This window comes from Corvus hawaiiensis, chromosome 5 (assembly GCF_020740725.1).
Source record: "Corvus hawaiiensis isolate bCorHaw1 chromosome 5, bCorHaw1.pri.cur, whole genome shotgun sequence".
NCBI classification, from domain to species: domain Eukaryota; kingdom Metazoa; phylum Chordata; class Aves; order Passeriformes; family Corvidae; genus Corvus; species Corvus hawaiiensis.
The window spans coordinates 1,087,857-1,107,603 of NC_063217.1; the positions used below are offsets into that span (position 1 = coordinate 1,087,857).

The 19,747-nt window shown below is 53.5% G+C and overlaps 1 protein-coding gene across 3 annotated transcripts in view; it reads right to left on the bottom strand.

The window, feature by feature from the left end:
- ALMS1 (ALMS1 centrosome and basal body associated protein) overlaps positions 1-19,747 on the bottom strand; it is a 53,814-nt gene that overhangs the window by 19,702 nt on the left and 14,365 nt on the right. For 2 of the 3 annotated variants that reach the window (XM_048303870.1, XM_048303868.1), the window contains exons 5-10: positions 15,177-15,279; positions 12,010-14,128; positions 10,143-10,302; positions 7,300-8,655; positions 6,567-6,697; positions 319-2,329 (exon numbers count right to left, since the gene is read on the bottom strand). In XM_048303870.1, coding sequence (XP_048159827.1) covers positions 319-2,329; positions 6,567-6,697; positions 7,300-8,655; positions 10,143-10,302; positions 12,010-14,128; positions 15,177-15,279 — 5,880 coding nt within the window. The remainder of the gene's footprint in view (positions 1-318; positions 2,330-6,566; positions 6,698-7,299; positions 8,656-10,142; positions 10,303-12,009; positions 14,129-15,176; positions 15,280-19,747) is intronic. The other variant, XM_048303869.1, reaches the window with a different exon arrangement.

Genomic DNA, 19,747 nt, shown 5'->3' on the forward strand with positions numbered 1-19,747 from the left:
CTCCAAGTGAAGCAAATTAAATCATCTACACACAAACACCAGAAAATACTCTCCAACCACACTTGGACACAATAAAACCCATTCTAGAGAAACCTGAACTGAGTCCCAACTGCATCCACACAAATCCCTCCCCACCAAGCTGAAAAAAACAAGTTTAAGGGTTGGGGTTTCCCCCCAAATGAGCAACTCTAAATATCCAAATTATCTCAAGGGTGTTATATCCACAACAAAGCTGGGTTTGGGTTTTAATGCTTGTCAATATCTTGAACTTGTACAGATTCAGGTCCACAGACACACATAAGACAGGAATTTGCTCACCAGGCTGCCTTGGGAATGGGGGAATCTCCTTGTGGGATGAAGTTGTGACGCTGGGAGGTTCAGGGGCTTTGGGCAGCGACGGCTGCTGGGCAGCATTTCCACCCTCCTGGGGATCAACGCAGACTTCTGCTGAGAAGGTGGTTTTTGTAGGGCTTTCTGTGGTGATCTGAGTGGCAGCATCAGAAGTCCTCCTCCCAGGCTTTGCAGGAAGGGTCGAGCTGGGGATCCCTGTGGCCCCAGGTGCCCCCGAGTCTCCCCGGAGCCAGGCTCTGGCCCTGCCCTGCAGCAGCAGCTCCTGCCTGGAGGAAAACACCCGGCTGGGATATGCTGAGGCCACTGGCACAGCTGAGCTGCAATCCTCTGGAACACCCTCAGCAGGTGGGAATTCAGGAACACTTTCCACTGAAGCTTCTGGAGCTGCTTTTAAAGTTACTGCCTGAGCCCTCCCTTGAGGTTTGTCCCACACTGTCATCCCATTTCCAGCATTCCCGGCGCTGTGCAGCTCTGAGTTCCTGACCCTGGAGGAAAGGGTGATGTGGACACAAGACAGGAATTTCCTCACCGGGGATGGGGGAGTCTCAGACGTGGTGGATAAAGCCTCATCTGCAGGTAAAGGCTGAGAAGGACCCATCTGCTCCCTCGCAGCCTCCTTTGGAACGGGACGGAGCTCACCAGGGCTTTTCCTCTCCTCTGCCAACACCTCACCGTGGCCCTTCAGCAAACCCATTTGTGCAGCTGCATCTGAGCCTTCTGAGCTCTCACAGAGCTGGGTGTGGCCAGGTGGGATCTTCTCCTGCTGGGAAGAGCTTGGAGAGTGGGGTTCAATCAATGGATTTATTTCCTGACCGGCTCCTGTGCTGCTATTGAGCCCCCCAGGTCTGGCACTCTGCCTGTCCCCCTCAGTCACCTCTGCAGTCACAAAATAGAGGTGTTTTGCACTCAGGGTCTGTCTTTTCCCAGGATCCTGGGCTGCACAGGCCGTTGCCTGGCGAGCTCTAGCTCTGGCACTGTCAGCAGAGACAGGAGGAAGCTCAGCACCACCAGCCCCGTCACCCCCCGTGCTGGCCAGCGTGGGGCTGGGGGGACAGCTCTGGGACCTCTCCCAGGGCTCTGAGCCGCGCCTCTCCTCCCCAGCGCCGGCAGAGAGAGGCCCCATAGGCAGGATCCCCTCCAGCCCATCCCTGGGCAGGCTGGGGCTGCGTGCCAGGGCTCCCAGCAGGGCTGGCGGCCGCCTCGGAGGGCAGAGGGTGAGGGAAGCGCTCGGCTCCTCCCAGCCCTGCCCCAGCCCCGCAGCCGGCAGGGGCAGCTCCTGGTGGGCAGCGGGGGCAGCTGCGGAGCTCCCTGCACCGGGACCCCACTCCAGAGCGGCACGGAGCTCTGCCACGGCACCGGGACGCCCCACGGCCAGGCGCCGGCTGCACACACGCAGCTCAGCACCACGCCAGGGCTGCAGCTCCATGTCCTGCCCCTCAGCACCACGCCAGGCCTTCAGCTCCATGTCCTGCAGCTCAGCACCATTCCAGGGCTGCAGCTGCTTGTCCTGCCCCTCAGCACCACGCCAGGGCTGCAGCTCCATGTCCTGCCCCTCAGCACCACGCCAGGGCTTCAGCTCCATGTCCTGCAGCTCAGCACCATTCCAGGCCTTCAGCTGCTTGTCCTGCAGCTCAGCACCACTCCAGGGCTTCAGCTCCATGTCCTGCAGCTCAGCACCATTCCAGGCCTTCAGCTGCTTGTCCTGCACCTCAGCACCACGCCAGGGCTTCAGCTCCATGTCCTGCAGCTCAGCACCACGCCAGGGCTTCAGCTCCATGTCCTGCAGCAGGGAGCAATCCAAGGGATCAGCCCTAGGGAATGGCACTGCTGGTCGGGAGCTGGACTGGAAGAGCTCCTGAGCCCTGGAGAGCTGCCTGTGCCTGTCCCTGGGAAATGTGGGAGCCTGGAAATGCTCCGGGTCCTGTTCCTGCTTCCTCAGATACTCAGAAGCTGCTTCCAAACCACGGAGCCACGGATCCTGAAAAACAGAGCACAGTTCACAGAGGTCACGTGGAGAACTTCCCACCTGGAAGGGAAAATTCCAAGTAAGAAGAGAGCTGTCAATAACCAAGGATTTGTCATCAGGAAGGGAGGGAACTCAGCTGTTACGGAACTAATTAAAATGTATCCTTTTTAAGTGCCAAGGTACCATTCCCAGCAATTTATCCCTGCCAGTGTTGGTCACAACCCACAGGAGGGGCTGCCCTGGAGCACACCAAGAGCAGCACTCACCTGAGCTGGGATTCCCTCACCTGGATCTGCACTGATCAAAGAGAGTTATCCCAGAGTTATTCCCATCCCTGCCAGAACTCCCCAACACCCTGCACACCCCTGCCAGGGAGCAGCACCTCTTCCATCACTGCAGCTCTGTCCCACGGATGAGTTTGGCCTCAGGGGCAGAATCGGGGTTGGGGAACATGGGAAAGGGACAGGACAAAGACACAATTCCATGGGGAGCCAACCCTCCCATGCCCATGTCCCTGTGTGTGGGGTGCAGGCCACCAGCCTCCTGTGGAGGGAACTTCTGAAGCGGCCTCACGTTGCACCAGAGGATGTTCAGGTAGGACCTTGGGAAAAATATCTCCATGGAAAGGGTTACCAGGCATTGGAACAGGGAAGTGTTGGCGTCACCATCCCTGGAACGGTTCAAATGATGTGTGGAGGTGGCACTTGAGGACACCTTAGTGGTGACCATGGTGGTGCTGCTTGATGGTTGGACTTGATGATCTTGGAGGTCTTTTCCAACCTTAATGATTCCATGATTCCAACCGTCAACATAATTTTATTAATTCAAGTGTAATCAAAAATTCCAGCACTTCCACTGAGGTGCAGAGAGCAAATCCAAGATAAATCTGCTGCTATGGAGATGGGCCAGATAAGCTTCATTAGAGAAAAAAAGACACAAAAATCTAGCTTATATTTATTTTTCCCTACTGGTTGGAACAACTGTGTGTGGAAGCAGCAGAGTGCATTCCATTAATGGAGCACAGCACTGGTTCCTGAGTGATTAAATCCCCATCAGCTACTGGGAATTTGGCAACAAAAAGCAGTGGGAAACATTCTTGGTGTAAACCAAACACATAAACAAGTATTTCACAACAGCTGTTCCAGCCTTTCCCCATCCCAGATGTCATGACGGGAGCAACTACTCCAGCAGGGCCTGCATCATTATCCCACTTTTCTGTTCCTTTATGGATTTTAAGGCAACAAATCAGTTTATTTGGCTTCCTGCATTTCCTACAGCCAAGAGGGACAGCGAGGGCCTGTGGAAGAACACAGGGACAGGGAGCAGAGCTGTGCCAGCACAGGGATGATCCCAAGACTTCTCCTCCCCACACCACGTGCCAGTTCAACGGCCTGAAGTAATCCAGAGCAACTCCCACCAGCGAGAGCAGGCACAGAAGTTGTGATAAACTCATCTTCCCAAGCCTTTCACATGTTTTATTGTGCTTGTTATGTGTCATGCTTCCAAAAAAGCTCCCTGTGCCATATGATCCACAGGAGCCTGCAGTGCAAATTTAGAGCTACAACTCCCTGAACTTCCTGGAGAAGTGAGAAAGCTCAAGGAGTGGAAAAGTACAGCAGGGAGTGGAGGAAAACACTGCACCAAGGGGGAAGGAACTCACAGGAAAGGGAACAGGGAGCACCTGGCACCCATAAAATACAGGTGGGGGGATCGGGGCCTCAATTTAGGAGGAAAATCCTCGGGTTTAGGATGCTGGAATTGTATTTACCTCCAACAGCAACTCCAAACCTGCCATGGGCAGGGACAGCTCCCACTGTCCCAGGCTGCTCCAAGCCCCAGTGTCCAGCCTGGCCTTGGGCACTGCCAGGGATCCAGGGGCAGCCCCAGCTGCTCTGGCAATTCCAGCCCAGCCCCTCCCCACCCTCCCAGCCAGCAATTCCTTCCCAACATCCCAGCCCAAGCTCCCCTTTCCCACTGGGAAGCCATTCCCTGCCTCCTGGCCCTCCAGGCCTTGGCCCCAGTCCCTCTGCAGCTCTCCTGGAGCCTCTTTAGGCCCTGAAGTTCTCCCCAGACCCTTCTCCTCTCTGGGGGAACACCCCCAGCTCTCCCAGCCTGTTCTTGTTGAATATTCCCGGGGTTTGAGCCCCTCTTCAGCCGAGCCCTCCAGGCCACGTTTGCAGCCCCTGTCTGTGCCCACCCCAGGCCCCTCCTGGACCCTCTGCTCAGCCAGACCTGGGGAATCCACAGGATTCTTCCCTGCCTGTGACACACGGCTCTCAGAGACCCTCGACTGCCTCAGAAGATGGAAAATCTTTCCAAGTAAAAGATCCCAGAGAACTTCCCCACAGTGTCCTGCTCCCTCCTCTGTCCACAAACTTCACACAGTTCCTGTGGCAAACAGGTGCCACAGTGGCACCTGAATTTCCCGAGCTGTCACCTCTGAAAACGAGAGTCTGAACATTCCCAAAGAACATCCACCCCAAACCTGCCCCACAGGCACTGAGCAAGGATCCTGCTGGATTGAGCGACAGGAACAGTTTGTCCTCCTCAGTCGTAAAAGTTTTGTAGAAGGAAAATGCCTTTTCCTAATCTTTGTTCTGCTCTTTTTAAGTCCATGCCTGGCACTTTGGCTCTAAGACTTCCACACTTGCTGCACACAACAGTTCCCATTACATTTACAGGAGATTATTTTGCCTGGCTGTGGTTTCTTCAGTGCAGTAGTTTTGAACAATCTCTATTTTTTAGTGACAGTGTTTGGCTTGGAGGGAAAAGTACATTTATCTTAAGTACAATAAAAAAGCCCCAGTCACCTTCACTCTGCAAATTCAAACCGTTTTTTATCTCAAATTAAAAACACTGCAGTGCAAAACCATTCTCGAGATCAAAGCACGAGGTGCTGTGGTTGAACTAAAGAGATTTCTTGGGAACTGGGTTTGCAAAATTATGGTGAATTTCTTCTTTCTCTAAATGTGGATAAAACAATCCCCAGCTGACACTGAATCACAGAAAGGTAAAATCTTCAGTTCCACACTGCACAGAGTTCATCTTAGGGACAAAGCTGTGACCAAACAAAATCTAAAAGTTGGGGGGGGAAAAGCTTCGAGGCCTCTGCTTTTGCATTTGTGTTTTGGTTCTCTTTTTTAAGAAATCTGAATTTTAAGAAATGTGAATTTCTAAAATATTAGAATATTTATTTTAATATATATATTTTAATATATAAATATTAATATTTATATAATATATTTATATAATAAATATTAATAAAATAGTCACTTTCTTTTCCCCCAGCTGCCCAGAAATTCCACCAGTCCAGGAATACCTGGGAAGTTTGGCCTGGTGGGTTCTGGGAGCTGCTGCGTCTCTTCCCAGCACTGCTGACCCAAAGAAGCCCTAAACACAGAGTACTCCTAAAGCACAGTTTGTCACTCCTGCTAATGCAAGGCTTTTAATTAAAACAAACAAACCAACCCCTGCTGCTCTTCCCGGGAGGCAGGCAGGCTGCAGGAGAAAACAGGAAAAAATCAAGGAAAAAAGATAAAAAGGAAGCTGTTCCTAAAGCTCAGGGCACTCGCCCGACACCAGTCCCTAGAAATCCTGCCATAATCACCCCAGACACCAGAGCAGTGCCAAAAATGGACACTGGCAGAGAAAACAAAGGTAACACACTCCTGCTTACACCAAGCGCAGCCCAGAGAGGGATTTTATACACGAACTCGAAAGATTCCAAAGGAGATGCACAAACCACAGCAATGCCAGGGCAAGTTTTCCCAGGAAATCAGAGCTGCAGGATCCTGAACCTCCTCAGCCCTGCCCCCTGCCCCTGCCCAGCACGGACACCCCCACCGCTCCCACGGACGCTGCCCGAGCTCTTTGTGGGAGCCCCCTGTGAGCAGCGCCCCGACTGCCCCTGGCAGCCTCACCTGCACGGTGATCCTGCCTCCTGCCCCGAGGATATTCCACAGACACTGAACTCCTGCCACAGCAGGAGGAGTTTCCGAGTCACAATCAGCACCTCCACAAATATTTTGTGAAAAGAATTCCTCCAGCCAATCCAGAACCAGGAGCTGTGGGCACTTTTTCACAGCAACACCAATTCTCCCCCCACATCCCTTCCTCTGGGACATCTGCAGCTGAGTGTCACCCCCCACACCCAAACCACCCCAAACTGCCTGGGAAAACCATAAAAAAACCCTAAAACCCCCCAAGAGCAGGTGCAGCAGCATTTCCCCCAACCTGAGTTGGTTTGTACCTTGGCTTGTGCAGCGTTCCTGGTCTTTGGAAGCAGCTCTGCCTTTATTCTCTCAATCTTCTGCTGGGTCTCCTCATCCCAGTCTGGCCCAGACTCCTGGGACTGGCTGGCCAGTTTCAGCTTCACCCAGGCTGCCAAAAACACAAACCAGGAGAGGTTTCCTTTCCCATTTCATGAATGAGAACAGTTTTTAACTTAAAATCAAAGCCATGCACTTCTGGTTACCCCAGCTGAGAGAACAAAGACCAAAAAAGAAACCAAAGAACAAAGACCACACCAAATTCCAGAGCTCCTGGAATGACCAGGAATACGATGTAAAATGGCTCTTTGAATAATTTATTTGGAGAGATGGACCCAAGACCCTTTCCTGGTTCTGTCATCCTTGTAGTCTCAGGCACAAGTCAGAGCTCACTCACAAAATTCCTTCCCACATTCCTGATAATACCTGTGTGGACAAAATACTTCCTTGCGCTGATGTCAGGAAAAGGTTTTCAGACTGGAAAAGCTCAATTCCATCCCCATTCTACCACAGCACAGAAGATTACAGTGAAGCACCCCTCATTTAAGCCTTGTCCCATTAAAGCTTCTCATTCTAATACCAAATAATCCCCTCTGAAGCAGGGAGCAGACTCAGCTCTGCCAGCCTCCACATCCCATCCCTTACACCCACCCCTAACCCCAGATGTGCCCTCTGACACAGCGCATGATAAACCCACCTGAGAAGTGTCCTTACCTCGGATCTTCCTCTCCTGCTCCTCTGCACTCCTCAGGATCCGGCTGGCATCAATCCCAGGAGACCCAGCCCTCAGGAGGCTCCGGACTCGGGCAGCCAGGGAATCCCCGCTGCTGCTGCCGCTCCCTGCCTGGATCCTGGCAGCCCCAGCTGCAGGCAGGATGCTCTGGAATGCCCCCATGGCACTGCCCGGCTGCTGGGAGCACGGAGGGTTCCCCAGGAGGCTCCTGACACGGGCACTGAGGGAATCCCCACTGCTGCTGTCGTCGCTCCCTCGCGTCCCTCCTGCCCTTCCAGCCACCCCAGCCAGGGACGAGGAGCTCCGGGAGCCGCCCAGGACAGCGGGGATGCTGCCCAGGGGCTCCAGGGGAGGGGGACTGCCCAGCTCCGGAGCTGTCCCGGTGCTGAGGTCGCTGCTGGCACTGCTCTGTGCCAGCCCCACACGGGCAGGCTGGTTCCTGTCTGTGGTCACGCTGCTGCACCCTTCGGGCTCCGACCTCCCCGCGGATTTTCCTGTCCTCGGCTCCTGGGCCATTCCCTTCAGCCCTTCACTGCGCTGCAAACCGACACCCAAAGGATTTCCCCATCCCAAACGACAGGGGTCAGAACCCAGAGCATTTATCCCCAGCCCCTCTCCCCGCACACCCTTCAGAGTCGCGGCCTCATCCCACGGCAGTCTTTTCTGCAGCTGAGGGATCCAGTCCTTCCCTAACCTGGAATCTTTGGGATCATCCTCCTTCCTAAGCAGCACTGGGGAAGACTCCCCAGTTTCTCTGCAGGAGGCTGTGGGGGAAGCAGGATGAGCACAGCTGGCAGCGAGCTCCTCTGCCTGCGCCAGCAGCTCACGGAGCTCCCGCAGGGCCCCAGAGCCCATCAGGGAATCCCCTTCCTGCCCCTTGCTGCTCTCACTTCCCATGCTGGGGGTCTGCGACCCTCTGTCTGATTCCATTTTATTCTTGACTCCAGACAAAATTCCAGCAGCCCACTCCTGCAGGCTGCTGTCCGAGCTCCTGGGCCCACGGTCAGCAGGCGGATCCCGAGCACTTGTCCCACCCAGCCGGGGACTCTCCCTGCCCGAGGAGCAGCGGGGCAGGCCCGGCTCTGCTCCAGCAGATCCCGTGGAACGCTCTGCACCCTGGGCTGTGGGACCTGGGGCAGCCACCTCCAGCTGGGGCCCTGACACGCTGCCCTGGCTCACTGGGGCCTCTCCAAAGAGCCCTGGGAAGCTGGGACAGAGCTCCCGGGGTGACAGCGCACCCGAGCCAGCCTCAGACTCCACGGGGATGGACACGCTCGGAGTGGAGATGTCGGAGTCAAAGCTCACGTGTGACATCTCAAAGGCTGGCAGCAATTCACCTACAAAGGAACACAACATTCATTAATTTGGAGGCTCCAGAACACAGAGGCATCAGCAAATACTTGTACTAGAGGGCACATAAAGGGAGGGAAGAATTCAAATCCTGGAAAATATTTAGGATGCTGTTCTTAGAATGAGACTTGAACTAAGATCTCCACAAGAACTATCTCCTGAAAGATCTCAAGAGTATTTCAGCTAAACATCAAAGAAAATGCAAAACTTATCAGAGAACTATAGAGAATCTTGAGTTGGATGGGATCACCCAGTCCCACCCCTGGCCCTGCCCAGACCCCCCAACAGCCCCACCCTGGGCATCCCTGGCAGCGCTGTCCCAACGCTCCTGGAGCTCTGGCAGCCTCGGGGCCGTGCCCATTCCCTGGGGAGCCTGGGCAGTGCCCAGCAGCCTCTGGGGGAAGAACCTTTCCCTGATAACTGAAGTTCTTTGCTTTTAAACAACTGCTTAGACTGGATTTGAAATAAACGCTCTTGGATAAATGACCCAGTGGTGCTTGGATGTCCAAATGAACACCTGGTTTACAAAAGTAAAATTCCTCCATGGAAAGGCTGTCCAGGCCTGGCACAGCTGCCCGGGGCATCCCTGGAGGGATTTCAGAGCCCTGTGGATGTGGCACCTGGGGACATGGGGCAGGGGTGGCCCTGGCAGTGCTGGGGATGGTTGGACTGGATGGGCTCAGAGGGCTTTTCCAGCCTCAATGATTCCAGGACAAATCTTCCCCTGTCCCAAAAGCCAAGTGGTTTAAGTTGCCAGGTCTCCCATAACCCTCAAAGAAGGGGAAAATGATAAAAGAAAACAAGAGAACATCTGGTCACAGAACCCGGCCAGTGCAGGGGGCTGAGGTCAGAATGGAAAGGGTCACACAGGGACTCGTGAGGAGCCTTCAGCTTCCCACAGGTGCAAATCCCAAACCAGGACACTCTCAGGAAATGACACATTGGAAGGAGTTTTCATGCACATTTTCACATTTTAATGACATGGGGCAAGGCCCTGAAGCCACCCTAACCCTGCCTGAGCACTCAGAAATGACTCAGCCCTGGTAAGGCCACTCTGATTTGGTTGATGATGATGATGGGTAGATGGATTTAGGACCAGATCTGGTCAGTTATAAAAATACTGACAACTTTTTGTCACACCAAGAAATCCCAGAATTAAAAAGAAACCAAGACTTATTCCTCTCCCAGGAAGAAAAAGTCTGGTCCCATTTCTTCAATCTCAAGATACAAACCACATCCTTCTCAAGGACTCTTGTACACAGAGAAATAAAGGGAATAAAGACACAGTGTCCCTGCACTGCCTGGCAGCTGCTCCACAGTCCTGGATCCCTTGGAGGCAGCTTTTCAGAGCTGTGGATACTTCCCAATGCCAGAATCTATTGGAGATGGGAGAAGCTCAACCCCCACGAACACCCCTGACCCCACAGGTGGGGGAGGTCAGTGCTCTCCAGGCCTCCCAAACCCCTCCCCGTACCCTGTGCCTGTGGAGGGGCCCGGGCCAGCCTGTCCAGGGGATCCTTCAGGGTCCTGAGCTCCACGGGGGAGAACTCCAGCTCCCGGAGGGGCCGCCGGGGCACGAAGGGCGCCAGGATGGTGCCAGGGGACTGCTCGATGCCCAGGTTCCGCAGGTAGACCTGGGAAAACAAGGAACAAACACTCGGAGAATGCCGTGGGTCCTGGGCTGGCAGAGCTCCTTCACCCCAGCACTGGACACTGCAGGAGTGAGAATTCGGATTCTTCAGGGGAGGCTGCTGAACTGCAGCTGGGAGGAGAACACAAAGGTTTGGGTTAAACGCCTTCTCCCTCCCCAAAACACTGCTGCACAGAAAACACTGGCAGACCTGGGAATTCAAGCCAGCAGCAGGGAAGCTCCTTGTTTTTTAGGACAAGTTTGTTCAAGCCTTCAAGGCAAATAGTTGGGAGCACTTTTGTCAGAGCTGGTTTACATACAGACATTATTACATGCAGGAAAAAACCAGCCAGAATTTCCCTTGACTTCATCACCTGTAGGGCAAATTAATTTCAACTTGTCCACACTATGTCCTAAACTAGCCAGGAAAATTAAATCAATTACCTGACACATCACAGCCAACTCCATTTCCTGTGGGTTTATTACAAACTTACACATTAACAGCCAGGTAGGTGACCTGATCTCCTTTACCTGCCAGCGACTTACAGGAGCAGAATTCCTCAGAACCAGGCTGGAGAATGTGTAATTATAGCCAGGAACAGAAGTCATCTCTCTGCCTCATGAATTTCATCTAAACACCCTCCCTACAACATTTATATTTGTTTCCCCACGGGTTTGCAAAGACAACAGAGTGAAAAGAGCTTCCAGAGCACATTCCCGAAGACCTGATGACTATGGAGTCATCTTGTGAGAGGAGCAGCCTCTTACTCAGAGCATAATTACATGTTTGTCATTACCATAAATCTGCATCTCATTTGCTCTACCCCCCAACAGCTATTACTGCACTTCACATGGCTGCCCAGTGCTCTCCACTGCCTCCAGCCCCCCAAACAGGGGGAAATCTGGATTAGCCAGGCAGGATGGAAAGCAGGGAAGGGATGAAGAAGCTCTGAAGGTCCTTTATGAGGAACACATCAAGAATTCAGAATTGAGGCCTCAGAAACTGGAACAAGGTGAACAAGCAAAATGAGAATTCATAGGGAAAAAAGGAATTTCATTTCCAAGGAGCTGTGTTGGCTTTGCTGCTCCTGCAGAGCTGGGGGGTGGAGCTCAGCTCTCCTCACTCAGCACCTGAGTCTGAACCTCACGTCTGGATCATGAGAACCTGATCTTCTGAAAGAGCCACCAGCTCCCATTTCTTGTTCCTTCTGCTCCCCTGACACTCAGCTGTCCCTGGGAAAGACAAGGCACCTTTCCCATATCCAACCCTTTCTTTGGCCAAAGCAAATATTACTAAATATTACTAATATTTCCCACCTCTACTGAAGATAAGCTGAACCAGTATCATGGATGAAATTCACTGTAGCACAGCCCTGTGTAAAACCATTTATTTTGGCTGTAATGACTAAAACCTCTCCTAAAAGAGCAGTGGGGAAAAATGGAAAAGTGACAAACAAATGGAAAACTCTGAAAAAAAAGTGTAACTGAAAAAAATAGATAACTCTGGGAAAAGAAATGGTTAACTCTGGGGAAAGAAATGGTTAACTTGGGGAAAGAAATGATAACTATGGGAAAAGAAATGGTTAACTCTGGGGAAAAAAATTGATAACTATGGGAAAAGAAATGGATAACTCTGGGGAAAACACCTGATAACTATGGAAAAAGAAATGGATAACTCTGGAACCAGAGTTTAAATTAGAACCAAACTTACTGGGATCCTTTCTTCAATATTAAACTCTTCTTTCTTTGGAGTCTCCAGCACTGCTCCAGCAGGGATGGAAGTGTCCCCTCCTGCACTGGGGCAGGGCCTGGGCACCACCAGGGAGCCCCGAGCAGAGCCCCGAGCAGAGCCCAGGGCCCCCTGAGGCTCCCCAGAACTGACAGGAACATCCAGACTCTCCAGGGAAATGGCTCCAAAGCTGTCCATGATGTTGTGTCCAGTGGGAATATTTAGGCTGAGGGGTTGATTTTCCTGAGCATCACAATCCTTGTGCTCATCAGCTGGGGAGCTTCCATCCTTTTTAGGGAACTGAGCAACACTGGACACAAACACAGCTGGGGCTGAGCTTCGCCTTGCGGTGCTTTCCACATCCTCACCACGAGATCCAGGAACAACCTCTGGTGTCGTGCAGCCTCCTGAGGTGCTGTCCAACCCTCCCAAGGCAGGACTCTTCTCTCCTGGAGGCTGCAGGGCCTCTGCAGAGTTTGCTGCTGGGGTAACTCCAGCCCAGGCTCTGCTCCTGCTGCGAACATTCACGGCATTGTCAGACCGGGATCTGCTCAGACGGGGGGCAGGCAGCGGCTCTGTGTGAGGGAAGTGCAAACTTCCCAGAGAACCTGCCTCCCTGCAGGAAGGAGCAGCACAGTCCTGGGGATCTCTAAGACTTTTCTGTACCGATAAAATACTGCTTGGAGCCATGGCAAGTGCATTGGAGGCTTTCCTTCCAGGAGGAAACCCAGCTGGGACACCGGAGCTCACGGCGTCAGGAACCTCCTCTGGCTGGCTCATGTTCCAAGCTCCCACCTTCTCCATGAAACTCAGCGATGGGAAGGACTGGATCCTGCCAGGGTGGGGGGATTCCGGCTTCAAGGACTCGAAATGTTCACACGTTTCTTTCGGAGCACTCTGGGGACGATGTTGCTTCCCAAGGGATCCAGGGGTATGGGCAGGGGGCTTCCCGGAGGTTTCTTCATTTGAACACAAAGAAGAGGCCTGAAGGTCCGAAGGGATCACCAGGACTCCACGTCCTTCTGCCTTCCCAGCTTTCTTGAGGAATATCCCCGGAGTGGACTGGAAGTTGGGATGAGGCAGGTGTACGGAGAACGAGCCCTCAGCCCCCAGACTGAAGGAGGGGGAAATCTCCGTGCCTTTGTGGCCGCTCTCGATGGAGAAGTCTGAGCCAGTCAGCTCATCCCTGCCTCCCGCAGGCCCTGCTCCCCCCGGGGACCCCTCGGTGCCCGGAGCTGTGTCCGTGGCCGGCCCCTGTGGCTGCCTGGGTGCCCAGGCCCCGGTGCCTGCCACAGCAGGGACAAGCTCCTCTCGCCCCAGTCTCCCTGACGGCTGCTCCTGCTGATGATCCAGGAGAGCTCCCTGCAGTTCCCCAGGAGCAGCCCTGAGCCTCAAGCCCTCAGAGCCCTCCAGCTCCACTCCGTGCTCCTCCAGCACTCCTCTGCCCGGCTCGGGAGTCACTGCACAAAGAACGTCTTGAGCACCTGAGTTTTTAGAATGGCCTCTCCTCAAGCCATCGGAGAAATTGTTTGGCAAATCGAGCTCAGGCACCTTCTTTCCTTTTTCCTGCTTCTCCAGGACTCCTGCCTCACTCCCAAGCACTTTTACCTTTTCCTTCCGCATCCCCCCTTCACTCCTCTCTGAGAATTTGGTCAGTGCTGTTGTGTAGGAGGAGTTTCCCGAGGACGAGGATTCCTCCTGCCCTGGGGACTCCTTGTCCTTCTCCGAAAGCTCAGACCCAGCTGCTGGGCCGTCACTGCCAGGGGGGGAGAGTCCATCCTTCCCAGCTGTGCTCCAGGGCCGCTCCAGCCCCTTTCCCAGCACCTCCTCTGGAGCGGGGTGTGCTGGATGCCCCCTGCTCCGGGGCACCGCTGCCTCCTGCTCGGTGCCCCTGTCCCCGGCCCCCTCCTCGCTGCCCAGGCGCTCCCCAGACAGGGAGCTCTGGGAAGCAGCTCCGGGATCCGCGGGTCCGACAGGATGGCAGTGCTGGGATGAAGCGCAGAGCTCTCTGGGAGGGGCTGCGTCCCTCAGGGATGCGCTTCCATGGACGTGGGAAGGCTCCGAACGCTCCAGGGATGCTCCAGAAACATCCGGGATTCCTCTGGAAGGGGCAAGACAGGTGAATTTCTGATCACATCTTTTGTTTCAACATCTCTGGTTTAAATCAGAGGCAAAAGAACTTCAGGTAACAACTGGGGGTTAGCAACACTCACATAAATGCACATAAATACACAAACACATCCCTTAAAGGGGCAAAACCTGAAGGAATGTAAAGAAATACCAAAAATCTATAAAATAAAGGCTCAAAAATAATAACAATATCAATTTCTTAGTATGGCAATATTTTTCACCCTGCTTAGGGCTGAAATATTTTTTACTGACAGGCTGTTATTAATTAAATAAATAAATAAAATCAGCTGAGCAAAACATGCAGTATGTACTTACACATATCTCAGCTTGCCTGTGGTTTATTAATGCAAATCACCTACTTCAGTTCATTATCTCAGTTATTTTTCAAATAATAAATATATTTATAAATAAATATAAAAAGCAGCCAGGTCTCAGATAAACAACAAATTCCTATAAAGTTCTGATACTCCTACTGGGGATCACTTAATTAATAGTTCCTTTATATTAAACATACCCTCAAACCCTATTAAATATTACTGCATGCAAATGGAGAGCCTTGAAATGAAGGAGACAAAGCCTTTTACTGAAACAGCTCTTTCTTTACGCATTTTAACCCAAATTTGTATTTTAAATCACACATACTGCTCCAGCACACCCAAACCACAACACTGTCCATGGATGTTTCACTCCTGTAAATACAAAACTCTGATTTTTGTCCCCAAAATCTCATTACGTTTATTCCAGAGTCTAAGAAAGCAACGGAGATGTTGAAGAGGGTGGAGTCCCTCGTTTTCCCATTTTCCCTGGGTGCCTCAGCATGACAAGCTCAGAAGAGCCTGGTCCTGCTTTTCCCTTGTTCCAACTCTTCTGAAGGCAGAATCCAGAGGTGCCTTCTCTCCACACACCCCAAAACCAGTGTAACCCCCACATTTCTGCGCCCAGAAACTGCCATTATCCAACTATCCAATGCAGATCCCGGCCACTCAGGGAAAGAACCAGCCCCAGGAACCCCAGCCCACCTCAGGGCAATGAAATCCATCTGGGATCCCTGCAGGAACGTCTCGTCCCGGGCTGGGCTCAGCAGCAGGGGCAGGCAGGGGGAGAATCTGCTCTCCTGGACATCTGGGAGAGAGAAAAACACCAGCAGGGCAGTGAGGGCTGGCAGCACAGCCTCACAGCCCCAGAGATCCCAGCTGCAGGGAAGGGGAAGGAGTCCCACCCCCACAGCCCCGGAAGCCTCCTCCCTCCTGGATTAAATTCAGCTTTCTCACCCCATACCAAATCCAGGCCTCCACTCACTCCTGGCACTGCCATCCCCAACTTACCCTAAAATTCCTTCTGTGCCATCCCCATCCTGTTCCACCCCAGGCAGCACCTCCCTCCTGATTTCCAGGTGGGGTGTCCACAGGGATTTTATCCCATCCCCTTTTGCTTCTTTACAAACCAAGGATCCAATGGTGCCTTCCCTACTCTCTGTTCTCCCATAAATTCTGATTCCAGCAAAGGCTGCCTGACATTTTTTTCTTTACGGATTCAAGATAAAGTAATAATCAAACTTAGCAGACAGCCATGATTACTGCAGCAATACATTTTAGTTTCTATGCTGTATTTCTTTGCTCTTTGGGGTACTTGGGGATTTTCCTCCAGTTCACTGCTTACAAAAACAAATGGAAATGGTTCACAGCACAAGAATAAAAACAACTACAACACACAGGTAATTATCAGGGGAGGGTTAGATATAACTGTATGTTTGGGGATCTTTTCTCTCCTTTTTTAAACTCTAAGGTATCTCAGGAGTGTATATAACTACACACATGTCTGATGGGTGCAAAGAAACACTCCTAGTATTTCAAGCAAGCTTTTATTTTTAAAGGAAAAGAGCTATTTGTGGCCAAGGGCATGACTTCCTAACCCAGAAATGCCATTTATTTAATCCAGGTTCATTAGATTCCAACCACCTCAGACAAGCCACAGTCTGCACCTCTTAGAGGAGCACAATCACATCACAAAATGATCATTATACACAAAAAAAAAAAATCCGGTTTTCATTATATCAGCTCCACCCCGAGGCTTCCCCAGCCCACACTGCATCACCTGACAAGGGGCAGCCAACCACGAGGCAACCTTGCTTATTAATTTTTAATTTAATACTTCCAATTAACATTTTTAATTACTTTAGAACTCTAGGTAGCGAGAGGATAATTACACAGATAGAAATAATTGAATTTGCAATACCAAATATGATTAAAATGCTTTTTTGGAAATTTAGAGAAAGGAAATGAGACGTAGCTTTAAAAAACAGGTCTAAATAGCTATTCCAGAGAGTTCAATCTGGACTGGAAGGCAGAGCTGGATGACAAAATTAATTCTGACACACGTGGAAGTGTAAAGCAGCAGAGGAGAAAATGGCAGCACCGGCACAGAGGGACAGAGCCAAGGAATTAAGCAGCAAGGTGAGGACAAGTCCCTGATAACACAGCAGCTCCTCAGGGCTCTGTTTCACCAAAGGGCACAACCAAAACTGGGGCTCAGAGCACCCCCTGATGGGAACGATGGCACCGGGGCAGGGATGGGACCAGGGCAGGGATGGGACCGGGGCCGGGACGGGACCGGGGCAGGGATGGGATCGGGGCAGGGACGGGACCGGGGCAGGGACGGGACCGGGGCAGGGACGGGACCAGGGCAGGGATGGGATCGGGGCAGGGACGGGATCGGGGCAGGGACGGGACCGGGGCAGGGATGGGATCGGGGCAGGGACGGGACCGGGGCAGGGACGAGACCGGGGCAGGGACGGGACCGGGGCAGGGATGGGATCGGGGCAGGGATGGGACCGGGGCAGGGATGGGATCGGGGCAGGGACGGGACCGGGGCAGGGACGGGACCGGGGCAGGGACGGGACCGGGGCAGGGACGGGACCGGGGCAGGGACGGGACCGGGGCAGGGACGGGACCGGGGCAGGGATGGGATCGGGGCAGGGATGGGACCGGGGCAGGGATGGGACCGGGGCAGGGATGGGATCGGGGCAGGGATGGGATCGGGGCAATGGTGGGATTGGGGTAAGGATGGGATCGGGGCAGGGACGGGATCGGGGCAGGGATGGGATCGGGGCAGGGACGGGACCGGGGCAGGGACGGGATCGGGGCAGGGACGGGACCGGGGCAGGGACGGGACCGGGGCAGGGACGGGACCGGGGCAGGGACGGGACCGGGGCAGGGATGGGATCGGGGCAGGGATGGGACCGGGGCAGGGATGGGATCGGGGCAGGGATGGGATCGGGGCAATGGTGGGATTGGGGTAAGGATGGGATCGGGGCAGGGACGGGATCGGGGCAGGGATGGGATCGGGGCAGGGACGGGACCGGGGCAGGGACGGGACCGGGGCAGGGACGGGACCGGGGCAGGGACGGGACCGGGGCAATGGTGGGGTTGGGGCAGGGATGGGATCGGGGCAATGGTGGGATTGGGGCAAGGATGGGATTGGGGCAAGGATGGGACCGGGGCAATGGTGGGGTCGGGGCAATGGTGGGGTCGGGGCAGGGATGGGATCGGGGCAATGGTGGCGTCGGGGCAATGGTGGCGTCGGGGCAATGGTGGCGTCGGGGCAGGGATGGGATCGGGGCAATGGTGGCGTCGGGGCAATGGTGGCGTCGGGGCAGGGATGGGATCGGGGCAATGCTGGCGTCGGGGCAATGGTGGCATCGGGGCAATGGTGGCATCGGGGCAGGGAAGGGACTGGGGCAGGGATGGGATCGGGGCAGGGATGGGATCGGGGCAATGGTGGCATCGGGGCAGGGAAGGGACTGGGGCAGGGAAGGGATTGGGGCAGGGATGGGATCGGGGCAATGGTGGGATCGGGGCAATGGTGGGATCGGGGCAGGGAAGGGACTGGGGCAGGGATGGGATCGGGGCAGGGATGGGATCAGGGCAATGGTGGCGTCGGGGCAATGGTGGGACTCAATCACACTCTGAATCCTGATTTAAAGTCAGGAATAGGAGACTGGGCTGATTCCCTGGGATCTGCTTCCCGTTTCTCTCAGACACACAGAGAACAGAGAGATTTGTGTTCAGGGCTGGGGCTGACAGAGCCTGGACTTCACATTCCCTGTTCCCAGCCATGAACTGGGAGCTCACAGGATTCCCAAGGCCTTTGCTCCATTCAGTGCACATCTACTCCAAGAGATCTTTTGCTGCTACACTTGGAAATACTGAGCAGATTAATTTGGACACAGAATTGCATTAAGGATGGAAACCCATGTCTTTTAAGAAACATTAAGTAAGTTGGAATCTAAACTCTCTCAGCTCTGTCAGATGGACTTTGTCCCCTCTCAAATCTTGTTTTCTATTTAAAATGGTATTAGTGAACAAATAATACTAATTGCAGTTATCAAATCAGACCTGTCAGCTCCCATCATGGCACACTTCATGCAGCAGAACTGGCACCTTATTTTTAGTCATGCAAGGGAAGAGGAAAACAAGCTTTTCTGATTTTCAGCTTAACTTCTCCACTTCGAATGAAAATGTATTTTCAAGCTAAATTGAAAATCAGGAGTGATTAAAGAAAAGGTTTTCCCACACAATAAAAACTGGGTGTGCTTTGGAAATGAAGAAACAAAGAGGGCTAAGGAAAGGAGCAGAAAATAATCGGGGAAAAAAAAAACCTGTCAAAAGCAGACATTGCCAACCTTTTGTATACCCAGATTAATAAAGTGAATGTGCATATACAGACACACACACAGCCCACAGATCACAACATTTGGCAATAAATCAGCACTTTGGGGTGCTCAGAGGGATCTTGCTGGCACATTTGGGGCGCTCAGGGGGATCCTGGGAGCACATTTGGGGTGCTCAGGAAGGATCCTGCTGGCACATGTGGGGTGCTCAGGAGGATCCTGGGAGCACATTTGGGGCGCTCAGGAGGATCCTGGGAGCACATTTGGGGCGCTCAGACGGATCCTGCTGGCACATGTGGGGTGCTCAGGAGGGTCCTGGGAGCACATTTGGGGTGCTCAGAGGGATCCAGGGAGCACATTTGGGGTGCTCAGGGGGATCCTGCTGGCACATTTGGGGTGCTCAGGAAGGATCCAGGGAGCACATTTGGGGTGCTCAGGAAGGATCCAGGGAGCACATTTGGGGTGCTCAGGAAGGATCCAGGGAGCACATTTGGGGTGCTCGGGGGGATCCAGGGAGCACATTTGGGGTGCCCAGGAGGATCCTGCTGGCACATTTGGGGCGCTCAGGAGGATCCAGGGAGCACATTTGGGGTGCCCAGGAGGATCCTGCTGGCACATTTGGGGCACCCAGGAGGATCCTGGGAGCACGTCTAGGGTGCTCAGGAGGATCCTGGGAGCACGTTTGGGGTGCTCAGGAAGGATCCTGCTGGCACATGTGGGGTGCTCAGGAGGATCCTGCTGGCACATTTGGGGCGCTCAGAGGGATCCTGCTGGCACATGTGGGGTGCCCAGGAGGATCCTGGGAGCACATTTGGGGCACTCAGGAGGATCCTGCTGGCACATTTGGGGTGCTCAGGGGGATCCTGGGAGCACATTTGGGGCGCCCAGGAGGATCCTGCTGGCACATTTGGGGCGCTCAGA